Source organism: Cornus florida, unplaced genomic scaffold (genome assembly GCF_030987335.1).
Source record: "Cornus florida cultivar Cherokee Brave unplaced genomic scaffold, ASM3098733v1 CherokeeBrave_3.0.0_Hap2_Chr05, whole genome shotgun sequence".
In the NCBI taxonomy this organism is placed as follows: domain Eukaryota; kingdom Viridiplantae; phylum Streptophyta; class Magnoliopsida; order Cornales; family Cornaceae; genus Cornus; species Cornus florida.
In genome coordinates this window covers 93,279,165-93,296,446 of record NW_026775575.1, presented here as the reverse complement: position 1 = coordinate 93,296,446, position 17,282 = coordinate 93,279,165, and the positions used below count along the sequence as shown (strand labels likewise).

General features: G+C 34.2%; 3 protein-coding genes across 3 annotated transcripts; 1 reads left to right on the top strand and 2 right to left on the bottom strand.

The window, feature by feature from the left end:
* Positions 1-3,187: 3,187 nt before the first annotated feature.
* On the top strand, positions 3,188-4,267 carry LOC132307692 (VQ motif-containing protein 4-like). Its single transcript, XM_059805519.1, has one exon. It carries the CDS (start codon positions 3,396-3,398, stop codon positions 4,056-4,058), a length of 663 nt encoding a protein of 220 aa, XP_059661502.1. The 5' UTR covers positions 3,188-3,395; the 3' UTR covers positions 4,059-4,267.
* Positions 4,268-4,833: 566 nt separating this feature from the next.
* Positions 4,834-14,600, bottom strand: LOC132307691 (probable bifunctional methylthioribulose-1-phosphate dehydratase/enolase-phosphatase E1 1). Its single transcript, XM_059805518.1, has 12 exons — positions 14,277-14,600; positions 14,016-14,152; positions 12,330-12,425; positions 11,285-11,404; positions 10,365-10,454; positions 8,723-8,905; positions 8,448-8,603; positions 6,739-6,888; positions 6,558-6,659; positions 5,658-5,767; positions 5,441-5,559; positions 4,834-5,059 (listed from the first exon to the last, which is right to left on the bottom strand). The coding sequence occupies exons 1-12, from the start codon at positions 14,497-14,499 to the stop codon at positions 4,968-4,970; spliced, it is 1,578 nt and encodes a 525-aa protein (XP_059661501.1). The 5' UTR covers positions 14,500-14,600; the 3' UTR covers positions 4,834-4,967.
* A 2,328-nt stretch (positions 14,601-16,928) lies between these two features.
* Positions 16,929-17,282, bottom strand: LOC132309728 (protein RALF-like 22). The gene has a single exon (XM_059808012.1). The coding sequence runs from the start codon at positions 17,280-17,282 to the stop codon at positions 16,929-16,931; it is 354 nt and encodes a 117-aa protein (XP_059663995.1).

Below are 17,282 nucleotides of genomic sequence, written 5' to 3'. Positions count from 1 at the left end.
ACCGCCGAATGCGAATTCATTTGCCCCAAACAAATATATCTTCCACCTCGAGAGAAATTAGGAATTTCATATAGTGAACGTCTTCTTTACATTCTGGATCCATGGTTGTTCTTTGCCTCTGGCAGATGTGGTTGGGGAAAGGCAGCGACGATGGATGTGGTTGGGGAAAGGTGGCGACGACGAATCAAGATTGTGGGATGATGTGGGTGGGGGCGGTGGCAGAGGTGGAGGAAGGAGGCGGTGAGATTGTGGAAGTGAAGAGAGGTGGTGGAAGTTGCAGTGGAAAGAGGGTGGAAGTTACAGTGGTGCGACGGTGCCGGACTGTAGATGGAAGGTGACGGTGCCAGACCGTAGGTGGGTGGCGATGGTGCCTGCCGCTGTTCTTCCCCGCCAATGATTTTCTGTTAGACTAGGTTATATATATTTATTTATTTATTTATATATGATGGTGCAGATGTAATAGCGTATATATATAAGAGTAAATTTGACTTTTTATGAGTTCTGATATTTTATTATTGAAAAGAATTAATTATTGAAGGGCAATCTCGTCTTTTCTATCGTTTTAAGGGCTTGTTTGGATCAAAATTCTCACAGGGGGTGTCTTTGTCTAAAAAAGGATTAAGTTGTATATGGCTGTTAATATGTTAAACCTTAGGGGGTGTCGTTGTAATTAACCCTATTATTTTACATGTATTATTTGCATTTTTCATAAATATTAGGTATATATATATATAATCTAAAATTATGTAGGTAAGGGTATTTTCGGCATTTCATGAAAAATAGGTGCTCATGTTATCATTTTTCGTCGTTGACTGACGTTGATCGTAACGGAAAGAAGGTCCGTGTAGAATATTTCAAAAAGATAGGAAAGATCCGCGTAATTTTCGGAACAAGAAGGGTATCCAACTATAGAGGAGGTTTGTGTAAATTATCCTATATATATATATATATATATATATATATATATAAATTTACTCCAGGCTTTGAAAGTTTTTCATGCATCGGCATTACCCGGAGTTGCACTTTAGCATTTAATGAAATGAGAAGAAGTTCAGCAACTTTTTATAGGTACTATAAACTTTAACCTTTTTTTTTTTTTTTTACTTTCTTTACTCCTCTTCCATATATATATATATATATATATATATATATATATATATATAGCATTTAATGAAATGAGAAGAAGTTCAGCAACTTTTTATAGAAGAAGTTCAGCAACTTTTTTACTTTCTTTACTCCTCTTCCATATATATATATATATATATATTTTCCTTGTGGCAAACTAAGGGAAGGACAATTTAAATACGAGCAGTTAGGCACTTTATCAAGTATATGGAATATTGGGGAATGCCTTACATTCTTTACTTCCTTTTTTTTTTTTTTTTTTTTTTTTTTTTTTTTTATCCAGTCAAAGAGATCATTTATTTACCAGAAAGAACGTTCATAAAAAAATAAAATGAACTCATATGGTCTGTGTTTTGTTTTGTTGGGTTTGTCTCATTGAAGACCCAATTTGAAAATGCAATGTTGGTTGGCCATGAGAAAAAAGTATTTTTCTATTTCATGTATTTCTAAAAGAAGAGTTAAGTGAGAAAAAAAAAAAAAAAAATTATAAGATTAATATAATCATGTCATCGACAAAGAAAAAGGAGGAAAAAATATAACAGAGTATGGAAGAAGAAAAGTTATTTCAAGAATTGACTTAGTAGGATAACCATTAATGTTTTTTCAGTGTATTAGTTAATTCAAGTTCTCTGTTTAGCTGTTATATATTGAATTTGATTATTATTTGCAGTTTATTTGATTTTAATTATATTAATTGATATATTTTTAAGAATACATCTAATTAGAGTGCATTGTATTTAGTTTATATTTTTATTTTTATTTTAAAAAAATAAAAAAATGGAAATAAAGAAGTTAAAGTTTATAGTATGAAGGATAATTATGATAATAGTGTAAAATAAGGGGTGATGGATTAATAAATTTAGGGACCTTATTTATTTTATTTTTTAAAAATAAAAAAAGTGCAATTGTAATAAAGGAAGGAGTGCAAGCCTCCTTAAAAATATTAACTTATAATGTTTTCCTGTGAAAAGTGGAGGGGAATAACATGTGTCAAAATACATGCATATCCCGCACATCTGTTTGAACTTTCCACTCGTATACCACACACAAACGCAATGACGAGTGGGACAATTTTTGATACCGTATCAATATGCGAATTATAATAATATGGCGTGTGTTACAAGGACAAGACCGGTGAATAATATTTTAACTTATTAGTTAATTGACATGCTGAATTGATTGGTGAAAATTTAAAATGACGTTAAAATGAGATGGTGAGATCACCCAGACTTTGTGGTCGCTTTGTTTGTTATTGTTCCATGCTTTGTGTGTTGTGTTGTTTTGTTTGGTTATGATTTGTAAATGCTGTTTGATTGGTTTTTATTTTCAACAAAAAAACAAAAAAAAAAAAAAAAATTTCACCCAGACTAGAAATGAAATAGATTTACATGAATTCCGATTTCAATTCATATTTTAATTATAGGTTCTATATTCATAACCCCATCTCATCTAATCCTATAAATATGATCTATATCAAACCCATGCACTTTAAGTTGAATATAAATAAAGTAAAATGAACTTAATCTAGATCGAATCTCAACTAAAATAACTCGATTCATTTAAAAATTATCCAGATTAATATCTAATCCAAGTTAGTGATGAATCTTTCAATGATTTAGTCCTTTTTTTGAATTTAAATTTAAAATTAAAACCTAATATCATTTTAATATATTTCAGATCGAATTGAACTTTGGATCAAACTTGCACCCCGCCGTCCAATAGATCTCGCTCATGGGGTGATCTCACCGGTCCAGTGCACCGGAGAGGAACTCATTCTTCATGTTTTTCCATCATTGTAGGTGATTCTCACTTTCTTGAGCACCTCTCAAAGTGAAGTCCACTGAGTCCCACCCATAAATGGGGCTTTCCCACCAAATTGATTAGAGGGTGCACCAGAGGGATGTCTGATATTATTGTATTTGACGAAATGTAAACATCCATGTCCCAATCACACACGAGTCAATGCCCAAATGTTTTGAAATTTGAAATTCCTAATGCTTATCACTTGATGCAGATGGACCAAATTCCTGATACAACTGGGATGCATTTTCTAGGTAACCAATCAATCCTTAGTCCTAATCCAAAAACAGGAAAACAAGAGTGAGAACATAGCGCCTGGAGAGAGAGAGTTGGACAACAAGACAAACAAATGAGCCTTGTTTTTCACTCTTCCATACTTTTCTTCTCCACCCAAAAGCAACCCAACAAAGACTTTTTTGTGTGTCTCTTGATCTCTTGATAGAGGTGGAGTGGGAATTAGAGACCCATCAATGGAAATCACCTCTGGACTTCAAGAGAGAGAAAACCCATCTCCTATAAACACCCCAAACACCAATGGAGGCGGAAGCAACAGCAACGGCAAGGGAGTCCAAATTCAAACCCCACCATTGACCCCAAAACCCATGTGTAGATCGGAAATCAGGCCATGCCAAACAACCTTTGTCCAAACAGACACCATTGCATTCAAACAGGTGGTTCAGATGCTCACTGGATCGTCTAAAACAACAAAGCAAGCGTCGAAATCACCCTCTTTGGAGCCAGTGTCCTCTAAAGGTTACATACCACCGATCAAGACTGGACAAAAGAAGCAAGGCTTCAAGCTCTATGAAAGAAGGAACCAACTTAAGAATGGCTTCATGATCAGCCCTTTGGTGCCTGGCTTAGCTCAAAATTCTGGCTCTTCACCTCGTGTTCCGGAGATCTTATCGCCAAGTATACTCGACTTTCCTTCGCTTGTTTTAAGCCCTATTACACCACTGACTGATGATCCATTTAACAAGTCTTCACCTTCGGTGGGGACTTCACCGGAGGAAGAGAAAGCCATTGCCCAGAAGGGGTTTTATTTGCACCCTTCACCGGTAACAACACCAAGAGAATCAGAGCCCAGGCTATTGCCTCTGTTTCCGGTGACAGTTCCTGGCTCTTCTTCCTGACAAATGGTGTTACTCGGGAGGAGGTTTAATGGGTGTTGGATGTTTGGGGAGAGAGGTAGAGATCTTGCTTCAATTGTACAATTCAATCTCTCTTCCTCTGTTTTTCAAAGAAGAAGCTATTTGTTAGTTTTCTTCTTCTTCTTCTTCTTCTTCTTCTTTTTCTTCTTTTGTTTTTCTTTATTTGCTATTGTTTTCTTTCTACTTTTCAATGAGAAACCACTAACTTGAGATGAAAACTGAGGTCAATTTTCTAGTGTTGCGTTCATTTTTCATGGATACATTTTCCTGATATAACCAGAACACGATATACAAATACAAGAAACACCAATATGTTTGGATCCTCCACTCCTCACTCAATATGTACTGCTGTAAACCGTATGATAAAGTATTTCCATATCTATGCTTCTACAGACAGCAGAGAAGAAATAGCTGCTACAAAATGTATTAAGCATAGTTATTTTTAAGCTAAACAAATGCCTTGTAAGCTCTATGACTTGAATTATACGTGTATAAGTTAACAACACGCACAGTATACTTCAAACAACACTTAATAAAACACATTAATAATTAAAACTTGTAAGTATTAGAAAGAAGAATTTATACAGAGGATAAGAACTTTATCGAAAATCTCGCCTGTGAAATGAAAAAGTACTCCTTCATTTACAGCCAAGAAATGTAATTGTTAAATGTACCATTAATTTAGGAACTAAAGTAAAATAAAAAAAAAATAAAAAAAAAACTTAAATATAGAATAACAAACACACATTACATATAATTGAAATAACAATATTTTTATTAAAATATGATTAACAGTAAGAGAAGTTCTATATTTATGCATATCATTATTTTGTAATAATTGTCACACTCGATATGATTACAAATATTACAAAGGGATGCATGCATCCAATATTAGATTTCTGAAAAAGAATTAATTGTTTTAAAACCATGATTCTCCGGAAGAGGTCCATTTCCCGGGCGTATAGAAATTATCACCTCCAAACCTGAAATATGTATTAGGATTCAATTATGAATGGTAAATAATCTTAATTATATGCAGAATATTTTCACTTATATATCACACCGAAAAGTTTGGAAAAGCCATTGCAATTAATGTGAAAGAAGACAACCTTCCAAGTATAAATTCAGGGCTGTTTGGGAAATAACAACGGGATCAGCTGATCAAGAAGGTTATTCCCCTCAGCACCATCTTTTATTTATTTTATTTATTTTTCAACCAAAGCTTAGGGACACTTTTGGAACCTGAGCTGTCTGTGTTCCTAGAATACAAGCTCAGCCTTTCAGAGTGACTGTTTGACTTGCGAGAACTAGCACTAACGAAAAGGTAAAAAAATTGGAAATAGAAACCAAGAGCAGCATATTACCTGCTGACTTTGCAGCTACGCCCTCTTGAAAGACGTCTGTCACAAATAAAATTTCTGATGGTTTATCCACTCCCAGAGATTCCGAGATTTCAATATAACTTTGTTTCTCTCTCTTGTTCCTGCACACAGAAGAAGAGAGATGGTTTTACTAGAATCAAATGGTATTGGAGAGGTGCTTTAAAGCAGAGAAGTGAGTTCATGTAAATATTAAAATTACCCCACTGTTGTATCAAAAAAACCACACAAGTATTTTCTCAAATCCCCATAATTTGTGTTGCCAAACAAAAGCTTCTGTGCCAATCTGCTACCACTGGAATATATATACACCTGAGGAAGAAGTAACATATAATGAGTTTGTCCATTCTCGACAACTGAAATGAAGGCATATGTGCTACCAATCTTTGGCTTTATAGACGAACTTGCTCAAAGATTACGTTACAACAATTATTATTATTTTTTTAATCTTAAATGTAAGACTCCATTTGACTCCGTTTTAATTAAGTTGGATGGTTGTAATAATAGATCGTTTTTGGAAAAATATGCCTCTTTTACCAAACAAAATGCCTCTTTACACCAACTTCACAATATCTAAAGATATTACAATTTAGGAGATTTATTGGAGGAAAGAAGAGTATGCTTTTTAAATTGAATTACTAAAGAGAGAAAATAAGCATATATCAAGTGATAAACTATATCTTTACCACACAACCAATGAGTAAACCTTCTACAAATCAACTTTGCACCAATATATCAGTGAAGGTCTCAAATATATTGAGACGACCTCCTCAAAAAGGGAAACAGAGAAGGGCATTGAAAAAGGACAGGAAATAGTTCATTCTCTTTTCTTTCAGCAAGTGAAATAATTCATTTTCTCAACAACAGTACCAGAGAAAATACTGCAGAAGCAAAAAAGAGTTTTAAATAGCATAAATACCATCCGAACAAAAAATTTTAGCAAACATCTCAGTATTGTCACTTATCATGCAACTTATTTGCTCAATCAACATGAAAAGCAATGGGACTGAAGCACACCAAGCAATGGGAGGAGCCAGGATAAAACAAGTTGATACATCCTACAGTAAAACATAATAGAGTAACAGAAAGCTGTAAAAGTAACCTTGATTCCTGAAGCATGCCACTTCTCAATAGCTTCTGGTACATCATCAAAAACTATCCCCTTTAACTCATTATTCTGAAATCCAGTTCGCCATATATGACCCTGAATTCTTATACGTCAGCTAAATTGTAAGAATAAGGTCCAGGAGAAGCATGTGTCTTCCAGATTCCATTTTACTTACTTGTAGTTGTTTTAAGGCAGTGATCTTCCTGTCAGCTCTTATCATTGCTTCCACATTGGCAACCAAAGCTGCAATCACCTCCTCTTTCCCAGCATTATCAGAGGGGATGGGCACAGCACCAACAATTCCTTGTACCAAATCATCTCGTACCTGCAAGAAGAATATAGAAACCTTAAATTTACATGACCAAGCAATATTTATATATCTTCATACCATCATCATTTGCTCTTTGTTATTCAACTTTTTTTTGCACAATTTCCACTTTTACTTGTGATTGAAAAAATAAATAAAAATTTCCAGAAAAATGAAAATCAATTTTTATTTGTGACATGAATGCAGAACCAAGTCTAGCACAGCAGGATAGTGTTTCAGTAATAATAATCCCATAGCTTGCTTGCCAAGGTTGTTTTGAAAATAATTGGGTTAATTCATAATAGTGAGATGCAACCATATTCCTTGAAACCCTTGGAGGACACGTATAATAATGAAGAAGTTCATAAGAAATATAATGAATTTCCAGAAAGTTTCCAGTAAGGCAGTAATACAGAGACTAATGATCAAAGCATTTTATAGAATACCTGGAACGACTGTTCTCTCATTCTTGTTCATATGTTCTTCAAATATATGAAAAGAAAAAAATTAGCAAGTACTTAATTGGTTGATTAATGCACAAGAATTGTAATTGCTTTCTAGAAAGTTATTACTTTCTAGTAACACAGAAACTAACTATGGGAAGACTGATATCTCATTTTGGTTCATTGTTTCCTCACCTAGATGAAAGAAATGTTCACTAGTACTTCATTGGCTGATTAAGTCTGATTATTACATTGACTTATCTGACTTGGGTTCAACCTACAAGTTAACCATTAAAGTAACATCTGGCTAACACAATAGTCCCCCCAAAGTTTCATATTTTAGTTGTTAATTAGTCATTACATAGCTCCTATGTTTTCTGATCAGATGGAATACTGTACTTTTAGGATTGAGTGTGCTGAAAATACCTCTACAACAAAATTTTTTGGAGTAAATTGCCTTTATAAGTTTTAACTATTAGGAAGCTGAAACAAGGGCAGTTAGTAAGCCGGTAAATGGTGGAAACAAGATTTACACTGGATGGCTTAAAGGGGGACTGCGTGCCCAATTTACACAAATGGAATCTTGTTCGCATCGGGTACTCATTTTGTTACAACTGATCTATAGCTGAGTTACTACTATCAGGCCACACCAAATATCTATCCTCAGAATTATTCTAAGCTGCCCCTTTCCAAAATTTTCGTAAAGAAGTTTTCAGCCCCCAATGCGGAAAGAAGACTATATTAAAAAAAACAGTGGAATAATGGGGAGATGACTAAATAAAATATAATGATAGAACGATAGGGGGAAGGACGATATCACATTTGCCCAAGAGAAAGCAAGCATTCTACTCTTCCTATCTAAATTGAAGGTAAATAAGGATCTATTTAATCAACGATTTGAGAATGCAAATTCATAAGAAAGTCTATACCAACAGTAATGGAAAAAATTTGACCTAGAAGCAGAAACCAAGAATTAATCATGGAAATTCCCAAAAATTCAGAGCATTCTTATAAAAAATAAATAACAAAAAACTAGGGAAAATAACTAAATAAATAAGGAGATTGCACAATAAAGTAAAACAATGAAGAAAATAATAAGTTCATATCAAGTTCCATAACAAAGAAGAAACTTACTTGAACGCACAACAAATTAATGTCATCTTGGGTTTCTGCAGTATGGTATGTTGCATCTATATGTCTGCCCACATTATCACAGGCATATGGAAAGAGGACATCGGTAACAAATGATATAGGAGTTGTGGTCCCTTCAATGTCCAGAACAATGCAACGCTGCGACACACTTCAATATTTTAATAGTATAAATTGAATTTGGAATTAAAAAATTAAAATACATAATAACATTGAACCCAGGAATTTCTGGAAAGACGGAGAACGCTTCAAAAACTTACCCTTGATGACCCAATTTCATCATTTGAAATAAGATTCCCTGCCTTCACAGAAGTGTTTATATTCCTATCACCCCCTAAACCTCCTTTGAAACTAAGAATGGGACCATGATTTGGAGTAGACCAGTCTAGTCCCAGTTGATGAAGTTTGATGGCAGCATCAAAGAGATAGTGATAACATTCAGCCTGCAAAATTATATTGCAAATTGGAGCAAAATCACATCAAATAAAGTCCAATAGCTAAAGCAGGCGCTCTCATTTCCATGACAGAAGAGTACCCAACACCAAAAGCAAATAAAGCAATGTTGCTTAAGCTCTAATACTTGCTGTAGTCAATAAATCATGTTTATATCACCGTGATCAAAAGTTTCAAAACAATGACTAAGATAAAATACATAACAAGCTTGAAATACTAAAACTACAGGATTAGAAATGTCCAAATATCATGCTTCCAAAAGAAAAGATCTGGCATGAAGTACTCAAATTGAGTCAAAGAAGTCTTCCACCAAGGATGCCCTTGTCAAAAAAGTAAAATACCCTTTTTCATAAAATAAGAATATAAAAGCATGGACGCTGCATCAAAGAAGGAATTTTTAAATAACTTCAAACAATATTATTGTAGCAAATCTTGTATGTTCAGCATGCAATGGCACACCAGTTCTCAACATACAGACATGCAACTCAATACCTGTCATCTAAATCCCATAATTTTGGGAATCTTATTCTTTTCTTCTTTTTTTTCGTAGTTGATACTCAACACCCCACCCCTCTGAAGGACTGGGGATCTTATTCCTGAAGCATGAATCCTTAGAAAAGTATCAAAATCATAACAATAGCTATATAAATATTTCTTTCTTTTTTATTTCATTTTTTGTAAGCATCAAATATCCTTAACTTTTGCCTTATATCAAAGAAAGATTCAGCATACAGAAAAAGAAATTTAGTGACAATAATAATGAGAACAACAAATATGGCAACAACAGTTACACCTATCGCAGTAGCCAACTAATCTAGACAATTTCATTGCTTAGATATGAAAATAAATTGCAGACTTTCCTCCAGCCAAAATCCGGGAGCAAATTAATTGGTTCACCAATTTCCAGCACTGAATATAGGTTTTTTTGATCACCCCAAATTGTGTTTCAAGAATAATGATTTTGATAAAAACTAAACAACAGTACTTATGTAGTCAATTCAGATAGTTGGAAAAGACTTTGTTGAGTTGAGTTATCATGTTCATTCTATCAGTAATAACATTCTTTGTGCACACAATTGAATCTCAAAAGGCCGCATATAGAAACAGGATGGTGTTCCATGGTTCCTGTTCACATCTACATTTCCCTAACATTGGTTATATGGACAACTTAGTTATTACATTATTTTAAATCATCTTATACATGTATCTACATACACTGCACATTAAAAAAGTAACACATACGTAATATTGGAGATAGAAAAATGAATCCATATTTAGTTTTGGAAGGGTGGAAGAGATAAACAATTTAAAACAATAAAATTATTCAACCCCTATAGTATTACATCACAGTTCCAAGTTTAATGCTATATAAGAAAATATACAAACTTCTAATAAACATTTTATGCAACTGAGCAACAACGTTCGAATCCTCCCCTTGACAACACAAACCTGAGTTTTAGCACTAATCCAAGAATCCCCCCATATGTATATACCATGGTTCCGAACCAGCACAGCTGTAGTTTTTGGGTAAGCTTCAATCTGAGAAACAAGGAGAAAGATCAATTTATCTGAAGCAAAGCTTGCAACCAAGAAAAAAAAAAAAAAAAAAAATCTTAAGATATTAATGCAAGAAAATTTCTGGAGATCAGTCACTCTAGACCAGTCCATATTCGTGTGTGTATATATAATATATATACACACACGCACATATACATAATAACAAATTAATGAGAAGGTCGGACTGCAAGAAATTATAGTCTTCCAGACATTAAGCAATCCACACAAAATCTCGAACAGAACACTATAAATTGGAAACATGAGAGACCATCTCGACTTGTTTGTACTTTCTTCCGTATATAAAATGCTACCAGAGTGGTTTCAACAAAAGGCAAATATGAGAATTGGAAACAAATATACCAAGGCATATCTTAGAATCATAGGAGCATAGTTTCAAGGCTGAGATCATCTAGACAGTACCAATATGATTATAATTCTTTTGTACATATGAAAGGAATATGAAATTTGTGGGAACCAAAGGTTTAATGTATGTTGGCATGCAAGTGTGTGGAAACATGATTCTTATTGGCAAGCCTTTCGCATCACTAATATCACTTTCAAGAAGAGTTTAAACATTTCACAATACCACTAAAGAGGGAGATGTGAGGACAAGAATGTCAAAAAATTTACTGAAACCGCAACTAGAAATAAATAATAAAAAATAAAAGATATTTTTCCCAGATACAAATCTCACTCATAAATTGCTGTTGCAGGGATCTCAAAAGAGCATTTTTCACATCATCATGTAAAAACCCAGAGTTGAGCATGAAAAGTCATTCGTCATGAAAATTAAATGCATAATAAGAACATACAGCTTTAGCAAGAGATTCTGTGAGCTCCCGCTCATAGGCAGTGTTCTCTATTATGGGGATCACAAGCTCATCATAGTAACCATGCCCTTGAATACCTTTTATCATTTCCATATGAGTGATCTGTAAATTCAGATATAAAAGCACAATGAATGATGGAATAGACAACCAGGAGACATAAATAGAAGTCATATTCCTTATCTTTAACAACTTAATGGAGCTATCATTTGATGATCTTGGATTCCAACAATATAAATCAAATTCATTAAAGGCCCATTTCTAGAACAAAAAAAAACCTCTATTATATAAACCTTTTTTTCCATTTCCCAAGAGAGATTCAATAAATTCAACAATCTTAAAGCAAATGTTCCATAAGAAATGTTTCTAGGAGTCATAAAAGAGGAATTTCCGCTGTTTTAATTTTATATGAATTCTCTTACCATTGAGTTTCTCTGTGTACTTCCTATCTCTTCTAACTCTAAATGAACTCAAATAAAAAATTTCTATATTGAGTACCTATTTCACCCCAATCTGACATTTGCTTTCCATTTTTTCCGCTGCTTATAAATATTTTCTGAACTGTATTTCCAGCATCCTAAAATCCATTCTGTAACTCTTAATAAAATCCAATCCAACCTACGAAACAATCTAAGAAACATGAGCAAAAGCCTAGCAAAAACAAAAACCACCATTGTCCTTGGAAGAAAAAAATGTAAACATCAGAGGCTTTTATTATCTCTCGTTGTTACTGTTGCTTTAGTGCTTCCATGGATACATTACAAACATCAAGCTTTCCACACTGCAACAAGATTAGTAAGTTCTAAAAAATTCTTTATTGTATGTCTTAAAGAGAAAAGCCAACAATTTTGATCCCAATTAGTCTTGGAAAGAACTGACAAAGAAAAAGATGTACACATGTCCAATGAATGGTCTGTTAACTCTGTTTGGAATTTGTGAAAGGTTCAGGAAATGAGAGATAATGAAAGTGATAAGAGAAGACAATGTAATTTATCATCCTCAAGTATAAGAGCTGAAGTTCAAAATTTACTCGAAACTCTTTCGATGAAGGATTGATCATGGTCACAATACAAGATTCCATCCCATGACTATGTATAACAGCACCAGCATTACGCATATCATATGCCTGGAAAACAAGGATAAAGGCCACCATTATTTGACAATAAAAATAGGAAAATCTAGAAAAGAAATCAGTCAATCATAGATTTAACAACGCCAATCTTCTCCATTAAGTATCATACTAGAACCCCATGATTCGGGCAACTACAAACTGCAAGGGAAAATATATAGAGCATTGTAATGAAGTAAATGCACAGTTCAGATTGCCAGTGTTGTACATCAAGGATTATGAAGTAGAGTGCGTTCACATGCACTTGTTACAGTTACTGAAGTATACTAGAAATTGATCGAACAAGCTTATGCCAACAAATTTGAGGAATAATTAAAACAAAAAAATTAAAGTTTGCATAAAAGCACTCTAGATATCAAACAAATGAAAGAACAGTTCGTGAATATAAACTTTGCTCATTCTGGTGCTCTCACAAACTGCTTCAATTCTCCATATCCACAACCATCTTTGTCATTCACTTATTTATTTTTAGTACCAACTACACATCCACAATCATCCTGGACATGTTTAGTCAATATTTAGATGACTAACCATCAATCCTTTGCTCATGGATATGTAATAATGCAAATTTAACCTTTTGAAAGACTAGAGCATCTCATAAGAAATTCTTAGCTTAAAGTTTCAACTGATAACAATATCTAAGTTAAGTGGCATTAAAGAAAGGTTACATACCACATTTGGAAGAGGGGTTTCTTTTCGACCATTGAACAATAAAAGCACTACATCAACTACATTCTAATAGCAATCAAGTAGTCATTAGCAGCACAATATCATATATTGTGGTGTTTTGCTAGGACAATGCAGGCAAAGAAATAAGCTAAATTTTCAGACTTTCAAAACATTCATGCATGGTTGAGGCCACTATAGAACTCAAAATTCCCCACCCAAATAAGCCTAAGATGTGTCATTGACTTCGTTGAGTAAGATGCTTAATCTCCAGGAATTCAGAAACAATATAAAAAGAAGAAATGAAATATTAGCTTTCCTTGTCTTTCAACAACTCGCGAACCACACAATGGGCAATGGCAGCCAAGCAACCATTTTATCCACCATAATTGCGACATTCAGATCTTGTGATCTCCTTGAAATTCTGATTTCCATATGACCTTTCCCCATAGCAATCTAATCAGTGCTATAACCAAATTCCTAACAAACCATAAGGTGCAACCACCACAACAACATTGATGCATAAAACGCACCAAAATATGTTATTTCACCAATGTACAACAAACAAATAGCTGGACACTAATATCTGAGTTTACCATCAATATAACAAATAAACCAACAGTTTAGTCTTGATTCAAATAGCATCGAAAGAATTCACATTTTTTACACCACTATAGCAACATCAAAAGATAATTCAAATTTCATATTAAAAATTATAAGAACTGATAATTAAGCTGAACTTCGGTATAACGACTTCCTAGTAGATAAAGCAATGCGAATTTGAATTATATTCTAAATGTCTAACCTTTTAGTTTTAGACCAATTTTCCAGAGGATCAAAACTAAAACCCAAAATCTTAACTCCTTTTTTTTTTTTTTTAAAGTTCTTATATACTATAATATTAGCATTAAGAAGCCATACCTTCAAGAAGAGAGAAGCGCAGTCGGAACATTTGGGTGGCTTATAAGGGTAAGGCTTTGACAATGGCGAAGACAATATATCCCCACTTCGAGAGAGCACGTACATGTCCTCTGGAACCATTCTTTCCTTTTGCACACCTACCCACATCCACAAAGCAACCAATTGATCTTTACAAACAATACCCACAATAAATCAAGCAAGAAATATCAACAAAAAAAACTTATATATATAGAGAGAGAGAGAGAGAGGAAGGGTGGATACCAGAGGGAGACATGACGATGAGCTGGTGAGGTTTGGGGATGGAGTCATCGTGGACCTTGATGGTGATGCTGCCACCTGTCCCAGAGACCCATCCAAGGTTGTAGAATTGACGGCAGAGCTCTGATATCAAAGCCTTTGTTTCTTCAACCTTATTGCTCTCCAGGTATGCCTGTGATGTTGTCGCCATTTTCACTCCATTTTCAGCTACTGCAGCTGCCGCCATCGTCGAGCCCTCTTTGGTTTATGGTTTAGAGAGAGAAAGTGGGAGGGGAGAGAGAAGGGAAAAGGGAACTCTGCTTGCAGGGAGAGACCACGGTGGATGATTCCCTGGACTAGTAGAATTGCATAGAGAAGTGATTGTGTCTACCTGACGGTGACTGAAACACGAAGTTTATTGGACAACGTGGCATTGAAGCACTTTTTATTTATTACAGTGCTTGGTACTCAACCCGGTGTGAGTTATGTTTGATTAAATAGTTTGGTCTAACTTTTACTAGTATTAATTAATTTTATTAATTATGTGATTAACCTTGCATAAGCTCGGTCAAATCAGATTAATTAACCAAGCTAATGACCGAACAAACTCTCCTACGGCCCAATATAGCCCATCATTGTTTACTCAAGCCCAACCACCAGTTTAGCTTCCCTCTAGCTGTAAGTAAATGAGGATGGAAAATTGGAAATGAAGGATTTTTTTTTTTGGTTATAAAAAGTAGTAAAATTCTTGGAATATTTATATAGTAATTTTCTTTTCTTTTCTTTTCTTTTTTTTTAACAAGGAGGACCATGTGGAGGTTTAAAACACAATTGCCAATATGGTATCTGACATAAAAGCATAATAATATGAGACCCGATTATGTTGGGTGTTGATAATTTTTTAATTCCCCTCTACCAAATAGAAAAGGAGTGAAAACTCTTTCTTAAGGCTGAAATTCAGTCAAATTTTAAATTATTCTCTTCAATTAATGGGTTTTAGATAATTAAATTGATATCAGCACCTCCATCTATCAAAGTAGAGTTCCCAAACCAACAACACTTTTAGGTAGACAACACTAGTTCCAGAGCAATGAATCTTTAACATCATCTTCATTTTTGTTACTTAATTCTATTAAATAGGCTTTGGGATTTGAAAATTGATTATAAGGACTCTAGAAAATTTCAAGTCCTAGAACAATTTCATAGCAAAAGGATTAGGTCTAGTCCAACCCTATTTTGCATTTGACCATCTTAGCCCTTGATCGTTTGAAAGCTTGGTCCTTGGAACAGTACTTTGGACTCTAGAAAATTTCAACTCCTAGAACAATTTCATAGCAAAAGGTTTAGGTCTAGTCCAACCCTATTTTAGGCCAAGCTTTTGACCATCTTAGCCCTTGATCGTTTAAAAGCTTTGGAACAGTACTTTGGACTCTAGCAAAAGGTTTAGGTCTAGTCCAACCCTATTTTAAGCCAAGCATTTGACCATCTTAGCCCTTGATCGTATGAAAAGCTTTGGAACAGTACTTTTTCTCTTCAATAAGAGTTTTGGGAATGGAGGTACTAATGATTTGCCATTGCGAAATTATATTAGCACTATAAGAAAAAGTCTTTGACACTCCACTTCTTTTTATATATATTTTGATTAAAAAAACAAAAAAGTAAAGTGTCACATAATTTTTTAACCCCAATAATACTTTCATTTAACCTCAATTAAAATTCGTCATTTTATAACATAGAAACCTCAATGATCTCAAAAAGTTATATGTATTAGAGTTACGATAACACTTTCTAAGAGTATTTATATGAAAATTTTGTACTGGTCTCTCTCTCACATGTGTGCATCCACATACACACAGGGGGAACAAAAACACCTCGCCTCCAAACATAAGTTTTGAAATACACAGATTATACACTCAAAATCTCGCATCAAAATTTATTTACGATAAATTCACGAGAATCAGTCAAACTTCTATATTTGCTTTCTTTTTATTTTACTTGATCAAATCAAACTATCATTTTGACCATCTCATATAGTTTCTTTTATGGTATTTTAACCTAATATTTTACATTAAGATCACTTTAATATCGTTCCGTAATAATGTAATTTGTATTTTACTTTTTGTGTTCAAAAATCAATTTAAAGAAAAATTCATGACAACTGTTGTGAGATCAATCTCATGATAGCAAAAAGGACTATGCCACTTGGGTAAATTTTGGTCAAAGGCCACAAGAAGCCCTAGGTTGGTGGGCCTCATAGTTTTTATGAAACCCTATTTCTCTTGTGGCTTGGACAAAATTTGCCCAAAAAAACCACGGCGAGTTAGAACAAGGAGATCACTTGGAATCTACCAAATCTTTTTTAGCTTTTTCATTTATTTTCTTGGCAACCAAACAGAAGATTGAAATTAACATTTAATCAAAACCACAATCAACTCCAAGATTTTATATGAATCAGGAGAAAAAAAAAAAAAAAGAAATGACATTCCAAAGGCTTAGCACCAAACAGCAAACAAATTACATAGCAAATCCATCATATTATTAGTAAGTATGGAGCAACAAAATGAAGAATTATAAGAAACACAATGAATAATTATTATCAAACACACTTGCAAATAATTCAATCATTGTTGCTCACATTATTTGAGCCAGTAATTTAGTCTGTTGGAATAAAATAAATTAGTCGGTGTGCCTAGCACATTTAGAAATAAAATTGCAACCACGGTTGTAAGGGTTGACCTCGCCATGGTCCTGGCAGTTGTAGTAGGAACTGCCTCGTTTGTCACACGGGATGTTGTCTGCTAGAAGTGCCTCATAGCTAATGAACTTGGAACGGGTTTCCTCCTCAAGTGTACGTCGAGCCGATTCCGAAGCCATCATCATCTCCTCCCTAGGGTTCACAAAATCTGCGACAAGTCCACGTCCACGGGACAAATGAGCAAGGTTCATTACATTTTCTCCGAACAACTTTGACTCGGCTGCTGCTGCGGCCAAGGCCACCAGGAGGAGAACCAACCCGAGGCGATTCGCCAT